Raw genomic sequence first — 16261 nt, 5'->3', positions numbered from 1 at the left:
GAGAATAACTGCTTATCATCATTCTCTACAAACTTACTCCGATGACTCGAAATAAATTCAAGCCAACTTTAAACTTTATGTCTACACAATCTCGCTGAACCATTCTATAAACAACCTTTGAACTGTTTGACCTTCAAACATTACGGGCAAATATATGCTGGCGTCAACAACAATTGCCCAGCATTTTGGAATGTTTTTTCTTTATCTTTTATATCCATTAATGTAATCCTTTTCATATTCTTTTACCTCATATTAACGTGTTATTCTACGTATGCATCAAACTCTGACTACGGCTTTAAGCCATCAACTGCCACTCATAATTATAAGACACCTCCACTTTTAAATGTACCACTTAAGAACCTACTATTTTAATATCATTTAAATGTATTGTATATTTTGTATAGGCTATATTGTATATGATTTTATATGCTTTCTACTATGTATTTAAAATTTAATACTGACTAAGGCTTCAAGCCATCTTCTGTACTACTATACCATCCTATGACGTCTTTTTCATCAAGTGAACAACACATGTTTTCATCATTACAACAGAGGTTTAGTTATTTCATGAACATTTGTATAATAGCTGTAGAATGTTTGAAATGTTATCTGACAGAAATAAGGTTTTGATTAGTGACTGAAGATGCCTCAAAATATGAGGCGAAACATGTCTCATTTTTGAAAAATGTTTTAAGTTAAACGTCAATATCTTATATTGTATTGAATAGGTGGAAATAAAATTTTAAATATTTTCCTATATACTTAACAAAATTTTCAATACGGACAAAAAAAAAAAAAGATTTGCATCATTTGTAATAAATTAGTTACAGTACCGGTAAATATTTTCTTTTTCAGGAATTTCCTCGGTTTATTAATCTAGCATTAGTTTTGACAGACTCGAAAATTTGAAAGCTATATACTGTACTGTATATAAACCACTGAATTGGCATTAACTATATAATTCATTCACAGCATTGATTTATTATATATGCTGACAGAAAGCTGCCTAGCTGAAGCAGTAAAGCCATGACTGATTGATCCAGAAGAAATGGGTTTGATCTGTGTCAGTCAAACATTTAGAAATGGGACTTCCACTTCTGGAGAGGCACTTGACACCAAGATTTACTCATCCTACAACAGGAATCAGTATGAGGTTAATTCCACTCTATCTCACTTAGTAAAGGGGTTACCTTCTACATCCCCACGGGAGAGATGGCTTTGCTTTTTTTTTTTTTTTTTTTCAAAATCTTATTAGCTGATTCAATTATTACTTTAGCTTATTCATTTAAGTTTGTCTAGCCTCTTCTCCTTCACTGTCGTTCATCAAATATTCAGATTTCTTTGGGTTACAAGATAAAGTAATGCAGTTGTAGTCTAAAACTGCATTGCCTCCTTCTTTGAGAGAAAGAGGGAAAGATAGGGGAGTGGAAGGCTAACAGGCTAAAGGAAAAAATTATACAGGTAGTAGATGGAAAGGAATACAGGACAAGCAAAGGAGGAAAGCTGGGAAGGAGGAACAAGCTCATTGGAGTCTGGGAGGGAATAGATCTGGAAGAATTGAGTTGGATGAGGGATAAACTCACATGTGAAGAGAACAGGGTGAGAGGAGGAGGAATTCCCATATCTTTTCATTTTTTCATGTTTGTGCATGGCCATTCTTTCTGTTGTTCTCTCTCTGCTCAACATAAGTCTGTCATTCTTCCTGTCCATATCTGTGCCTTTAATTAAGCACCTCCAAATTTAGTTTGGGCTGGCATTTCTAGTCCTGAGACTGGTACCCCTTCAATAGATCTCCAAGTTTCCTTTGGCCATCCTTTTCCTCTGGTCAGTAGTGACACTGATCCTAGATATTTGACTATGATCCAACTTGTACCATGCCTATGTTTCAATCCTTGATATTTAGCAAGTCTGTACATTAGATGCATGTTTACCACTTTCATGACTGGAAGATTCTCCAAGATACCAGTGCTGTAGGAAGAGACATACAAGATGGGTTGAGCCCGTAGTATCTAGGGTATGCGTTTTCCAACAGGTATTAGGAGTCCAAAGCAACACACATTCATATATACCAAACATTTTAACAGAAGTGTGTCAACAATCACCAGTATGCATGGTGAAATAAAGAAGAAACTATGGAATGACTGAGCATAGGCCATGTGTTCAAAGTTTATGTGCAGCTCATCCCCACCCCTCGTCGCAATGATGCTGGTAAGAAGAAACAAGCTTGGTGAGTGCTAAGAAGAAAGATATTTGAAAGAACAGGGATGGGTAAGGAAAGAACCATCTGAAGATGGCTCTGGATGAATATGTGGACTTTATCCTTGTTCCTTTTGGTTTTCATATTTGGCTTGTTCCTTTTGGTTTTCATATTTGGCTCTGTCTTCCTGTCCCTGCTAGCCTATCATTGTGCTTGTCCTTATTTGTGTTCGTATCCTGCTTCCTAGCTTCCTATCCCCAGGATCATTTGCTGAGCTTTATTGTTGGGATATTTTTCTTTGTTATTATAAAGGAAGTCCTGTTGTAATGCTTTAAAACCTTGCCAATTCTATCCATAATTGTTGAGGTGTTTCAACAGAATGTCTTTCTCATGTGCCTCTCCTTTCTCCTCAGATTGTTGAGGAGATTCACTAGCTTAAGAGTAACGTATGGGCATATTTTCATCTTGACAAGGGATACTATATGTTTGTCAAAATGTCAGCATATTTACAATGTTAATATGCTAATATCCAGGAGGAAGATCAAAAGTTGTCAGTTGAGACTGGCTATGAAAGCCAACACCATACAGACAATATTTTATTCGATAATTGTATAGCTCCTACTTACTGGGTTCAAGACGTCTGAAAAATGCAACTGATCCTTTGACATAGTTCGCCCATTTTGGTTTACCAGAGATGATGTCTGTTACTCTGAACTCCACCTCCCATGGCTTATCAGCCTGTTGATTTGTAGTGAGAATATTACACTTCCTGGTACCATTTATCTTCCCCACAACAACTGTCACCATAGGCAATGCCTGAAACAATAAAAGTTATGAGTAAATGGACATACTAATCAGGGTAATAGTACAGAAGGGCTGATGACCTGGATGTTAGGCCCCTTTAAACAAGTCATCATCATCATCATCATCATCATCATCATCATCATCATCACCACCACCATCAATAGTACAGAAAGAATATAAAAAATTTGTAAACAGAAAAAAAGAAGGGTCACAGCATTACTGTCACTCAAAATAATGAGGTAGACAAATTTACACGAACTTGAGGATTCTAGGAAATTGATAAAGTACATGTTTTACAAAGATGATCATCTCTGTTTGACAACAATGATCATTCCCTTTGTTGCATGAAGATGGTAACAAATTACTCTCCTTAAATTAAACCACAATAACAAAATCATTAATCTGAAAGTGCAAACGTTAATGCATGGTCACCTGAACCCAAAAAGAAAAAACTATTGTAAAGGAATTGTGTCTATCCTATCACTTATTCTAATTCATGTTCTTATCTTTTTTTAACATGAACCAAAGAGAAGTGTGACAATCTGCAGAGAGTAGTAAAAAATATAACCTTCATCTGTGCCAAAATTCTTCTTCTGCATCACCAATTACTTTTCCTTACAATGACAGAAATTCCATCAAAAAGTGTCTATTATATCATCAATATACTATAAGGCAGCAGCTTTATCAGAATCCCGCTAGTCACCATTTTTAGAGCTCCTGTTTTGGTAGTGCTGGTTTGAACATCGCAGGCTGCTGATGACGTCTGAGCCGGTCAGGTAATTGCACCTACCCGTATATATAGGAGTCACATTGCGGGGAAGAGTAGAATGCCTTGCCGAGGCGGTCCAGACAAGTTTGCTCTATCCACCGACCCACTAACACCGCAATCCAGGCACGGCGACTTATTGTCATTTAATAAGGTGGCGGACAGGTGGACTGAGTTGGAGTCATACAGAGTTTCACTCCAAGACTTAGTGCCTTCAAGCTCTGGCCTCTGAAATATTTGTCGGAGTATCGTCCACAAAACTATGTAAATATGTACAGTATATTGACAGTATTTTTCTGTTTGTTTAAGCTGATTGATACCGCAACAACCAATAGTTAATCTAGACTGTAAAAGTTGTTGTAAATTCAGTTCACCAACAAATCAAGAAAACAAGTACCTTAACCATTATTATTCAATTGAATATCTTCAGGTTCTTCTGTTGACATTGTGTCAGTGAAAGTAAGCTCATATGGATTTCAGTATGAAGACTATTATATTTTATGTTCAGTTAATTTCTCCATTCGAAGGATTGTGATGTATTGTGATATACACCTCACACTTGTAAGACCTTCACAGCTATCATAGCAGTCACAAGATACATGAAGTCCCAATGTACTTCACCCTTACAGGCACACCCCTATTTCTATATGTTGCTTATCTTCCACAACATGGATGAGGAGTTGGACTTATGAAAGCGATGTATGGTTATAGAGTTCCAATGAAAACCACAACAAGGTAAAAGTATTGTACAGCAGTTAGTCTCATCAAGAAGAATGTGATGGAAACCTTTCAAACCCTGTCCAAATAGTCAGGAATAGAATAAGAATGTCTATTTTCACCAATGCTATTCCTGCTGATACTAGATCAGGGAATGAGAAAAGATGTTGACAGTGAAGCAGAAAGAAATACAGCAGGGTCTGATTGAAGATTCAGACTTTGCGGATGATACATGCCTACTGTTGCGTTCATTCAGGCATACACCAAGGAAGATGAAAGACCTTGAAAGGGAAGCACAAAGAGTGGGATACAAAATAAATGTTACCAAGACCAAGGAAATAAGAACGAACACCAGAAACAAAAATCTACTGGTACAAGAAATTGAGACAGAGTCAGCTGACCACTTCTGTTACCTAAATGGTGATTCATCCATCAGATGAGGGCATAAAGATATGAGCAGACCCCTTGGTGTTATTTGATAGGAACAAGCTGTGTGACGATATGACATTTCACCCTCTCCATACCTTATTATCATTATCCTTTCACATCCAGACATGCCCGTGGGCGTCAACTAGAAAGACGCGGAACTAATCATGGAGGTATTTTGCTACAGGCCTGCTCAAGACAACTGCTGATAGCCACATCCAGCTCATGACACATGCTATTAATGTGAATCCTCTTAGAAGAATAGTGGTCTAACATTACTTTGCATCAAGAATTGTGGGAATTCACCCAACAATGCATACCTGTTGTGTAGCATTCCGCAAGTTTTTGTATCTCTGGTTGTTTTGGTATCAAAGAGGCTTTAATAGCTTGGATAATGTGATATTTCAGGAATTTTAGCAGCTCTTGATTTGTAAAGTGGAATTCCCAATTCAGTGAGTAAGCTGGAAACCGGGCTAGTACAGGAAGTTCCGGCTGCTAGTCTAACTCCACTATAGGGTAACTATCTAAATGGTTCAGCAAAGTTCTTGGTGATGAACTATATGGCTCAGTATCATAGTCGAGATGGGAAAGACCATAGCCATGTAAAATATGTAGCAGCATGGTAGGGACAGCACACTACAGAGTGTTGCTGAGAAACTTAAAATATGTTACGTCTCCTAATGCAGCAACCTTCAATTGGATGTGGAGCTACCACGTCAGTCTCTAATTAAAATGGAGTCCCAGAAACCTGCAGGTATCTACGACTGGTAGGACAATGTTCTGCAAGTGGAGTTCTAGATCAGGATGCATAGGCCGATGTCAATAGAAGTGTACAACTGAGGTTTTCACCACTGAAAATTAAAAACTGTGTTACAGGGTCCACCTGTCGACTTAGTTAACAACTTGCTGCAGCTGTCTCTCAACAACCACCAACCATTCTAAGCTGAAATGTACAGCTGAATTGCCTATATGTAGTGATGCAATGACTGCAGGCATAGCAGCAGCAGCAGCAGCAACTATGCCATTCATGATAATTGCAAACAGTGTGAATTTCAGTACAGATCCTTGTTATACTCCATTTTCTTGAGTGTAATAATGAGGTCGAAGAACACAGTGATCAAGTGCTCCTTGTAAAGCAAGGCCTTCTGAATGAGCTCTCCGACCTGACTACGTAATCAGTGGCAGAACCAAAACCACACTGCTAGTTAATCAAAAGACCTCTCTCCTCCCAGACCCACACAAGTCATCTGATTACCATCCTTTCGAATACCTTACAGAGGCCATTTGTTAGGTATATTGGCCAATACATATCCATAAGCTAAGGAACTTCGCCTGGCTTAAGATTCTGTACCACAATTCCCTCACACCGATGAGACACTCTCCAGCATTCCATATTTATTGAATAGAGTGAGGATATCACTGAGATAGCAGTCAGTGTCCACGTCGTGGGAGATGGGCAACGTCATCAAGTAGGTAACAGCCTGTGGGGGTGAAGTACATTGGGGACTGTGTGGGCCCCGAGACCGCTACGGTAGTTGTGAAGGCCCTACAGGAATTCTGAAAAAGATGGCAGCTAACGGGGCTCTGGTGAAGTCACGACAGGCCTAGCAAGCCAGTGATGGATATTAACTGGCTTTCAAGGAAACAAGAAACGATAACCAGATGGATGTAACAGACGACGACCCTGGTGAGGACTAGGATTATGAATTGGCACACTGAATACACAAACATTGACCAGAAAAGTAGAAGAGTTTGTAGACATGATGGAAAGAAGAAAACTGGATGTACTAGGGATGGCAGAGACAAAGTGGAGGGGTGAGGGTAGGAGAGAGCTGCGGAATGGTTTTCAGTTGTACTGGATAGGAAATGATGAGGGAAAGCGAAATGGAGTAGGAGTGGTAGTAAGAAATGGATTGAAAGAGGAAGTAAAAGGGATAAGTGACAGGTTGTTAAAGTCAAAATAATATTCAAAGGTAAAAGCTGGGATATTGTACAAGTGTATGCTCAATAAGCAGGATGCACGCAACTGGATAAAGATGACTTTGAGGAAGAATTGGAGAGACAATTGAATGGACAAAATAACGTGGTAATGGGGGGCTTGAATGCCCATGTAGGCTGGAAAGGAAGGGTTATGAGAACGTGCTTGGAGCGGAAGGATGGGAAAATAGGAATAAGGAAGGAGAAAGACTACTGGATTTGTGCAGAAGAAATGGGATGATGGTTGGGAACTCATGGTTCAAAGAGGGAGAAAACCATAAGATAACATGGTATAGCAGTGACTGATCTAGGAAATCCATTGTAGATTACATGATCTACGACTGGGAAATGAAGAGGAATGTTATAGATGTAAGGGTAATACCATCAGAGGCCCTAGACAGTCACCACAGACTACTGGTAATGAAACTGAGAACAATGACGGAAAGGAAAAGAACAGAGAAGCAAGAAAGACACATCAAAATATGGAAACTGAAGGAAAAGAAAACCAAGGAAGAATACCAGGAAAAAATAAGATTGAATGTACCAACAGATGATACAAAAACAGGAGAGGAGGAATGGGTAAGGTTCAAGAGGACACTAGTAAAAACTGCAGAGGAAGTTTGTGGGAGAACTAGTGCCAGGAAAAGATGCAAGGAGACCCCATGGTGGAACGACAGAGTCAAAGCAGCAGTTAGGGAGAAGAATAAAGCTTTCAGAGTGTGATTTCAACAGAGGACACCGGAGACAAGACAAGAATATAAGACGAAAAAGGAAGAAGCTAAAAAGGTTGTAACAGAGGAGAGGAATAAATGGATGGAAAAGTGGACAAACATGATGGAAAAGGATAGCAAAGGAAATAAAAAAGTACTGTATGGAATGGTCAAGAGTAAGAGGAAAGACAAAAATGGAAATGAAGTGCAAGAAATGGAGAAACTCAAAGGAATGTGGAAGGAGTATTTTGAAGATTTATTAAACCAAGAAGGATGCACTGAGGAGGAAAGTAGAAGCAGGGAGGAAGTAAGAAATATGGAAGAAGAAAGACTTAACATGGGTAGAAGTGGAGCTAGCACTGGACAAGATGAAAGGAGGGAAAGCCCCAGGGTTAGATGAAGTGAGTATTGAGATGGTGAAGGCAGCAGGAGAGGTAGGGAAATAGTGGCTTTATCGTTTGTTGAAAGTAGTATGGAAGGAAAGGAAGACCCCTGAAGATTGGAAGAAGGGGGTAATCATACCCATTTTCAAGAAGGGGAATAGAAAAGAGTTTAAGAACTATAGGGGAGTCACATTGATATGCCACTGTGCAAAGGTTTTTGAGAAGATTTTGGAGAATAAAATCAGAAAGAGGGTGGAAGAAAAGAGAAGTATGGTTTCAGATCGGGAAGGTCCACAGTAGACCTTATATTTGCTGTAAGAGCGTCATTATGAATGGGGTAAGGATCTTGTGATGGCCTTCATGGACTATGAGAAAGCTTATGACTGTGTGTGTAGAAACAAGGTATGGGAAGCCTTACAGAGAAAAGGTGTTGAGGAACAGACCGTAGAAAGAGTGAAGGAGATGTACAATGGGAGTGTCAGTTGTGTGAAAATAGGAGGAGAGAGAACAGGCTGGTTTGAGCAAAACAGTAGATTAAAAAAAGGAAGTGCTCTGTCACCTTTGCTCTTCATAGTAACAATGGACGAGATAATGACAAAAGTGGCAAGGAAAATTGGAGAAAGAAAAATGAAAGTGATGATGTTTGCACATGACCTGTCAATCTGGGAAGAAAAGGAAGAGGATATCCAGGAACATTTAGATGCTGGGTAGATGAGGTGGAACAATATGGAATGAAATTTAATGCCCAAAAGAGCAAGATAGTGATCACAACTAAAGGAGGGACCTACGAGAGGGATAATGCTTGGAGGGGAACAGCTTAGGAAGGTAGAGAATTTCAAGTACTTAGGAAGTATCATAGAGGAAAGTGGAAGAAATGATAAGGAAATAATCGAGCATGGAAGACAAGCAGGAGCATTCCTGAAAAGTGTCAGAAGCTTGGTTTGGAGCAAGGATGTCCCTCAGAGAAGTAAAAGGGTGATATAGAGGGTGTACCTGATGTATGCAGCTGAGACTTGGGTAATGAGGCAGAGAGCCGTGAATAGAATACAGGCAAATGAAATGAAATTTCTGAGAAGCAGGACAGGAGTGACAAGATGGGATAAGATGAGAAATGAGAAGGTTCGAGATATAGTAAAAGAAGAGCCACTACAGAATAGGATAGAGGCATCTAGACTTAGATGGTATGGACACATGAAGAAAATGACAGAGGAAAGGATACCGAGGAGGATGCACGAAAAGAGGATAACAGGTAAACGGTTACGAGGAAGACCAAGAGACGGGTGGATAAAAGGCGCGGAAGAGTGTGTACAGAGAAGAGGAGCCGACTAGGCAAGAGTGACTAGGAAGAAGTGTTGGGAAGACAAGAGGAGATGGAGAGGCTTATGTTCCAAGCAGACCCGGCCAACAGCTGGAAACTGCAGATGATGATTATGATTATGGATTTTGTCTGAATGAGGAACCATGTCCCTGCACAGAGCGAGTGAGATCTATACTTCCCACTCTGTAAAAGTCATATTACAGGAATACAAAGCACTAAAAGCAAAAGAGAGCTGGTGGGGTCTCTGCCTCATGCTTTATTGGAAGAAAAGGGAAGAAATATTTAATTTTATACATTCTTGAAACATGAGGATATTTGTAAACTGAGATAGTCAGTAGCCAAAGAGATGATACTTGGAATCCTACAATCTGCACAATATGTTAATCCAACTTCAAACAAGAAGAATTTGAAAGAAAGTCTCTTCTGCAATAGTCAAGTTTTGTATGGTTGAGTGTATAAAGCTCTCTGGTGAGATCTATAGTTCTGCGAGCTTTTCAGCGAAAGAGACGTACAACTACAGAGCAGCCATGGATTTGAACTTTCTCCATGCGTCTTGGATAAGAGAGCTGACATGCAAGGTTTCTAACAAGTTTCTAATCTGAAGTCTTTACCACATCCTTATGAAGGATAATAACTTTGCAGTTCATGAATTGGATTTTTTCCATTTTTACTCCAAATTTCCAGACAATTAGGTTGCAGGTAGCCATCTAGACTGTTCGATATGGATTCCTAATGAAGCTAACGCATGTCATCAACTTCACACCAAAAATTTCTTCTAAAAAATTACTGATTAAAAAAAAAGCATTTTCTGGCAGAAAGCAACCAGGAAGAAGGCAGATGCTTCACTTTATTATTATTATTATTATTATTATTATTATTATTATTATTATTATTATTATTATTATTATCCGTTTCACCCTCTTTGGGGTACGATAGATCTATCAATGGTTAGTGAGTAGTGTTTTCCTGTCCTCCCAGTACATTTTCATCTTTCAGATCTTGCCTTCCTCTCTTCTTCAAAAATTCTGTATAGTAATTTGGGCTTGACCCTGTCCTGAAATGTCTTTATTTTATCTTTGGTTATTTTCTTTGCAGATCCATTATTATTATTATTATTATTATTATTATTATTATTGTAGGAACATGAAAGTACGCGTGAACTTCCCAGCTACAAGATAGCTCAAGAAAGCGGGTTTATACTGTGAAGGTACTTACCGAAACAAGTTTGTATGGTTATTTTACACTCCATTACATGGTAGATGTGTTTGTTTCCAATTGGAACGACAGAATATTAAGTGAAATATTGAAAAGTTTGCAGTGAAATAATCTTGTTGTGAACAGCTATCTTGCCAAAGATAAAAATCACGCAGAAGTAGCACTGTGGTAGATAGACGATCGTTTTCTAGTGTAAGTGCTCCCAGCGCTCACTCACATCATCCCCTTGGCTCAAGTTACGGCCAACTAGACTCCCCCATTGTCATGATGGCAGAAGCAGAGATTCATTGTGATACAGTGGAGCTGCCTGGAGTATCAAGGGAAAGCATCCACAATGGCTGAAACGGTAGGAGTATTGACCTAAATCTGATTGATGAGACCAGCCGGCAGATAACGGAGAATCAGTATGAAGAAGAGGTGCATCTTGAGACTGCAAGATCACTGTTAAAGAACATCATGGCTATTCCTCTTAAAAATCTAAAAACGGAAATAAAAAATGGCCTCATAAAGTTGGAAGAAGCTTTAGAGGCTGGAGCAACATGCAGGATGTAGTGGAAGAAATCTACAGAGGAACTAAAGCAGAGATCAACTACCACAGAGAACAAAGAATTGTCCAGGACATCACCAGTGTCAAATGACTTGGAGGAAGACAAAGGAAAATGGGAAACGTTTCTATCCAAGAAGAAGAGAAAAGATAGGAATCATGAAGATATTCCAATGAAACAGGCCGGTAACGATCTCGAAAGTACAGCGTTTAGCAAAAGTGGAAAACAACCTCATTCTAAGTCGAGGAGTCGTTCAGAAGCCGTAATCATCAAACCAATGAACGGTAAGACTTTCACTGATGTTTTGAAGGATATCAGGAACAGGGTGAAGACAGTGAAACAGGCATCCAATCTATCCGCAAAACAAGAGCTGGGGCTGTTTTCCTTGAATTCAATAAAACAACAAAGATTGAAAACAGGGAGATATTCAGTAAATCTCTGAGAGATGCCCTCGGATGAGATGGCGATGTAAAGGCTTTAATCCCCCGAGCTACACTGGAGATTCGAGACATAGATGGCGTCACTACCGCTGCAGATGTGGAGGAAGCTGTAAGATAAGATTCCAGTAATCCCCATGGAGAGCTGAAAATATTGGTCACAAAACCAAACAGTTGGGGACAGAAACTCGCCATCTTCGAAACTAGAGATGAGGATGCTCAGAAACTACTGAAAGCAGGAAGAATTAAGATAGGATGGCTATACTGCAGAGTACGTGCTAGAACTATGTTACCTCGCTGCTTTCAATGCCTATCATATGGACGCCTGGCAAGAAACTGCACAGGCCCCGACATAAGTAAGCTCTGTTTTAAGTGTGGAGAATCTGGTCACAAGGCAGCAGACTGTAAAAAGAATAATCCGCAACACATGCTTTGTACAGACAACGGTGTCAATGAAACTAAACAAAATCATGTTCCTGGATTGGGTGCATGTACAATATTTTGTGAAGCTCTGGAAAAGCCCAAAAATCACAGCAAATGATGTGAATCCTTCAAGCAAACATGCACAGGAGTCAAACAGCTAACGATCTTATGACACAGCTGATTTATGAGATGGAAGCAGACATCGTTATTATTAGCGAACCATATCAAGAGAGGGATCATCCGGGGTGGTTTGTGGATAACCTTGGAACAGCTGCAATTTGGATACCAGATCTAGGAAAAGTTTCAGTAACAGAGCATGGATGGGAAGATGGTTTTGTCTGGGTACAGATTGGGGAAATCACTATTGTAAGCTGTTATTTTACGCCAAATGAATCTGTTTCCAACTTTCAGATGAAACTTGATGGCCTTGAGGATGCATTATGCGGAATGGAAAACAGACTAGTGGTCGCTGGTGACGTAAATGCTCAAGCGTCGGAATGGGCCATGCCACAAACAGACTCCAGAGGACGGCGTATAATGGAGATGGCAGCCAGAACAGGTTTGGTGGTCAACAACATTAGAAATGTGCCAACATTTTGACGGCCAGGATGCCAGGGAACAATACTGGATGTAACCTTCTCATCGGAGGATATCGCACCTAAGATTACTGAATGGCAAGTGATCGAGAACTATATGGGGAGTGATCATCAACATATCATCTTTCGACTGCTCCAGGAATCTCCTCAAGTATGAAACATCTTGCACAGGCCAGCACGGTGGAACGTAGCCAGTATCGACAAGGAAAAGTTTATTGATGAAATACGGAATGGAATGGAATGGAGAACATAAAAGAAAAATGTTTTGGCCGTAGAGGAAAAGAAGCAGCTGGTGTATGTATTTATTTATTTATTTTTTTTGCTAGGGGCTTTACGTCGCACCGACACAGATAGGTCTTATGGCAACGATGGGATAGGAAAGGCCTAGGAGTTGGAAGGAAGCGGCCGTGGCCTTAATTAAGGTACAGCCCCAGCATTTGCCTGGTGTGAAAATGGGAAACCATGGAAAACCATTTTCAAGGCTGCCAATAGTGGGATTCGAACCTACTATCTCCCGGATGCAAGCTCACAGCCGCGCGCCTCTACGCGCACAGGTGTATGTATTGAACTCACCATGCAGCTAATTCACCAAGCATGCAATGTCTCAATGTCCAGAAGAAGACCACGAAATAGCAAGCGCCCAGCGTACAGGTGGACCGAAGAGATTGCTGAACTGAGAAGGAATTGTCTGCGACTTCGACGCAGGGCTCAGAGGATGAGAGGCAGTCCAGAGAATACCTCAGTCACAGCGGAGTACAAGTCAGCGAAGAAGGAACTCTGTACCACAATTAGAAAGAGTAAAGCTGATAAATGGTAGGCATTGGCTAAAGAAGTAGAAGATGATCCATGGGGACTAGGTTACAAGATTGTAATGAACAAACTCGGGACATTTTCAACCCCGAGTTAAACAAATTGTGGATACACTATTCCCAGACCATCCAGAGAGGATTGACTGTGATGAAGAAAAAGAACTGGATGATATACCCCTCTTCACAGTAGAAGAGCTGAATAGAGCTATTAGCTCTCTCAGAAACAAGAAGACTCCAGGACCAGATGGCATACCTGTAGAAGTGCTAAAGATAATGTCAGAACTCTGCCCAGAACTGTTGCTGAATATGTACAATCAGTGCCTGCAAGCAGGTGTTTGTAGTCCATGATGGAAAATGGCCTGACTGGTTTTGATCAGCAAAGGAAAACTTGGTAGTTATGGACCTTTAAGTATGCTGGACACAGCTGGAAAAGGCGTGGAGAAACTTCTGCAGCCCAGAATCCTCTCAGCAGTTCAACTAGCAGGGGATCTATCTGTTCGCCAGCATGGATTTCAGAGAGGGCACTCAAAGTTGGATGCAGTGTGGGAGGTGGTGAATACAGCAGAAAGAGCACAAATGGGCAATCATCATTCCCATAAATTGGCACTTCTTGTGACCCTGGATGTGAAGAATGCTTTCAATTCGGCAAGGTGGAGTGACATGTTGGTAGCTCTTGAAGAAACTTTCAAGCTACCACAATATCTTATGCGCATAATGAGAGATTACTTCAAAGATCGCACTCTGCTGTATGATACGGAAGATGGACAAAAGATGAAACGTCTGATGGCTGGTGCAGCGCAGGGATCGATACTTGGTCCAGATCTCTGGAACATAATGTATGATGCCTTGTTACGTTTGGAGATGCCAGAGGACACGAAGCTTGTGGGCTACGCTGATGATGTGGCCGCCTTGATAGTGGCTCATAATGTTGAAATGGCTCAAATCAAACTGAACCAGGTGATGCGGTGCATAAAAGAATGGATGATGAGTCACAGTCTAACACTAGCCGAACACAAAATGGAGATAGTTCTTCTGACGAGGAAAAGGATCGAGACTCTTGTGCCAATGACTGTTGGAGAGTTAGTGATTAAAACATCTGCGAGCACAAAATATTTAGGAGTGACATTTGACTCCAAGCTCACATTCTTTAAACATATTCAGAGAGCAACAGATAAGGCAGTAAAATACATGACTGCACTTAGCAGACTGACGGGAAATATTAAAGGTCCGAAATCCAGTAAACGGCGTCTTCTCATGTCGACGGTTCAGTCAGTGCTCCTGTATGGCTCTGAAATCTGGGCTGAATCATTGAGATTTGCTTGGTATCGGAGAAGGATAGCTGCCGTGCAATGGAGAGCAGCTTTACGTATTGCATGTGCATACCGCACGGTTTTACATGTAATAAATATCATTTTTGGTCCGTATTGATGATATTAGATTGAAATAATAACATTAAGTTATTTATTAGACCACCTAATCAATACAAAATCGTCTTGGATGATTTACATAAATTTGTTAGCTAAGAGTGGGACATGTTTCGCCTTCTCTGAAGGCATCATCAGCCATAGTCTTAACCTTAAATTAAAAATAAGCGTCTAAATAACATGTAGTGATGAAATGAATTTTAAAATCTTGAAGAGATTTGAAGTAAAATAACATTAAAAATAACCATGATGGTTTGAAAATACAATGTGATGAGATACAATAGTGGAAGTATTAACAAAATTAACCTTAGAAGGCTGCTAAAATAAGTACAATGGAATAAAACAGATTGTTAAACAACAAGTAGTAAGATTGCATAAAAGTAAAGTTGATAGTAATGGCGGTTATAATTAGACGATGGCGAAAAATCTTATATAATCAAAGTAAAGAGGAGAGAGTAAAAGTCAAAGTTAGTCGGGAGATCCGAAGTTCATCATGATCTTGAAGATAAAAGACGGAAGTCAGATGCATATGGTGAAGTTGTAGAACATGTTGAGGATATGAAGTTGGTGAATAGAAGTTGAAGAACAGTTTCAAATAGGATCACTAAGGACCATCTCAAAATTTGAAGTGATGTTCAAATGTTGTAAATTGTGAGTTTGTAGATATTCTAGTTGAAAAAGCATATACAAGTGGAATCTGTAAATGGAAGCAAGAAACGTAGAGTTAATTGTGTGAAAAGATATTTGAAAAATATTGAAGTAGAATCTTATGCACTTACCATTTGACGGTGACAAAGATAGCTTGTAATATTATGAGTTAGAAGTATTTGCAACAGTAGACTTCTTGCTACGTGTGTTATAACTGAAGTTTTGTGCTGGAGGGGGATCTGTTTGCGTTGACGTAACTATTAGAGGGGGGCTGCTATTGGTGGGAGGGAAGGAAGAGAGTGTATTACTGCGCGTGTTGTAACGGTGTAAGGCTATTGGAGGGAGCGATGTTCCGGTGGGTGTGGCTAAGGGTTTATTGGTTGTATTTGAATTAGAGGTACTAGCGGCGGGGGGAAGGGAGGGGGGTATATTAGCTGTAGGGGAGGTGGGAACTCTAATTGATGTGAGGTTGAAGATTTTTAAGAATTTGTTGGTGAGGGAAGTTGATTCTCGTAATAAAATAAGAATCTGTTCATACAAGGGGCTTTTTTTATCAATAGTGTCATTTAGATTTTTATCTTTATTAAAATGTTGGTCGAGGAAAATAAATAAGTTTTCATATTCTGTCATGAGTTTGCTTTTATCAACTCTTTTTAGGATATGGAGGTCTTGTTCTATTGTGGTGAATTTATGCCCGGTGTCCCTCATATGGTTGGCCATTGCGGAGAATTTGTTGTGTCTTTGGGCATTGTAATGTTCGGCGTATCTGGTAGAGAAGCTGCGGCCAGTTTGGCCAACATAAGAAAAATTACATGTAGAGCATTTCAATCTGTATATTCCTGATCCAGAGTAACTATTGTCTGTGA

General features: G+C 39.9%; 1 protein-coding gene across 9 annotated transcripts in view; it reads right to left on the bottom strand.

The window, feature by feature from the left end:
• LOC136876361 (galactokinase) overlaps window positions 1-16261 on the bottom strand; it is a 323016-nt gene that overhangs the window by 284655 nt on the left and 22100 nt on the right. For all 9 annotated transcript variants that reach the window (XM_068228397.1, XM_068228395.1, XM_068228398.1 and 6 more), the window contains one exon: window positions 2824-3013. In XM_068228397.1, the coding sequence (XP_068084498.1) occupies window positions 2824-3013 (190 nt within the window). The remainder of the gene's footprint in view (window positions 1-2823; window positions 3014-16261) is intronic.

This window comes from Anabrus simplex, chromosome 6 (genome assembly GCF_040414725.1).
Source record: "Anabrus simplex isolate iqAnaSimp1 chromosome 6, ASM4041472v1, whole genome shotgun sequence".
NCBI classification, from domain to species: Eukaryota; Metazoa; Arthropoda; class Insecta; order Orthoptera; family Tettigoniidae; genus Anabrus; species Anabrus simplex.
Note: the sequence above shows the minus strand (reverse complement) of the source record. Positions and strands in the feature narration are given on the sequence as shown.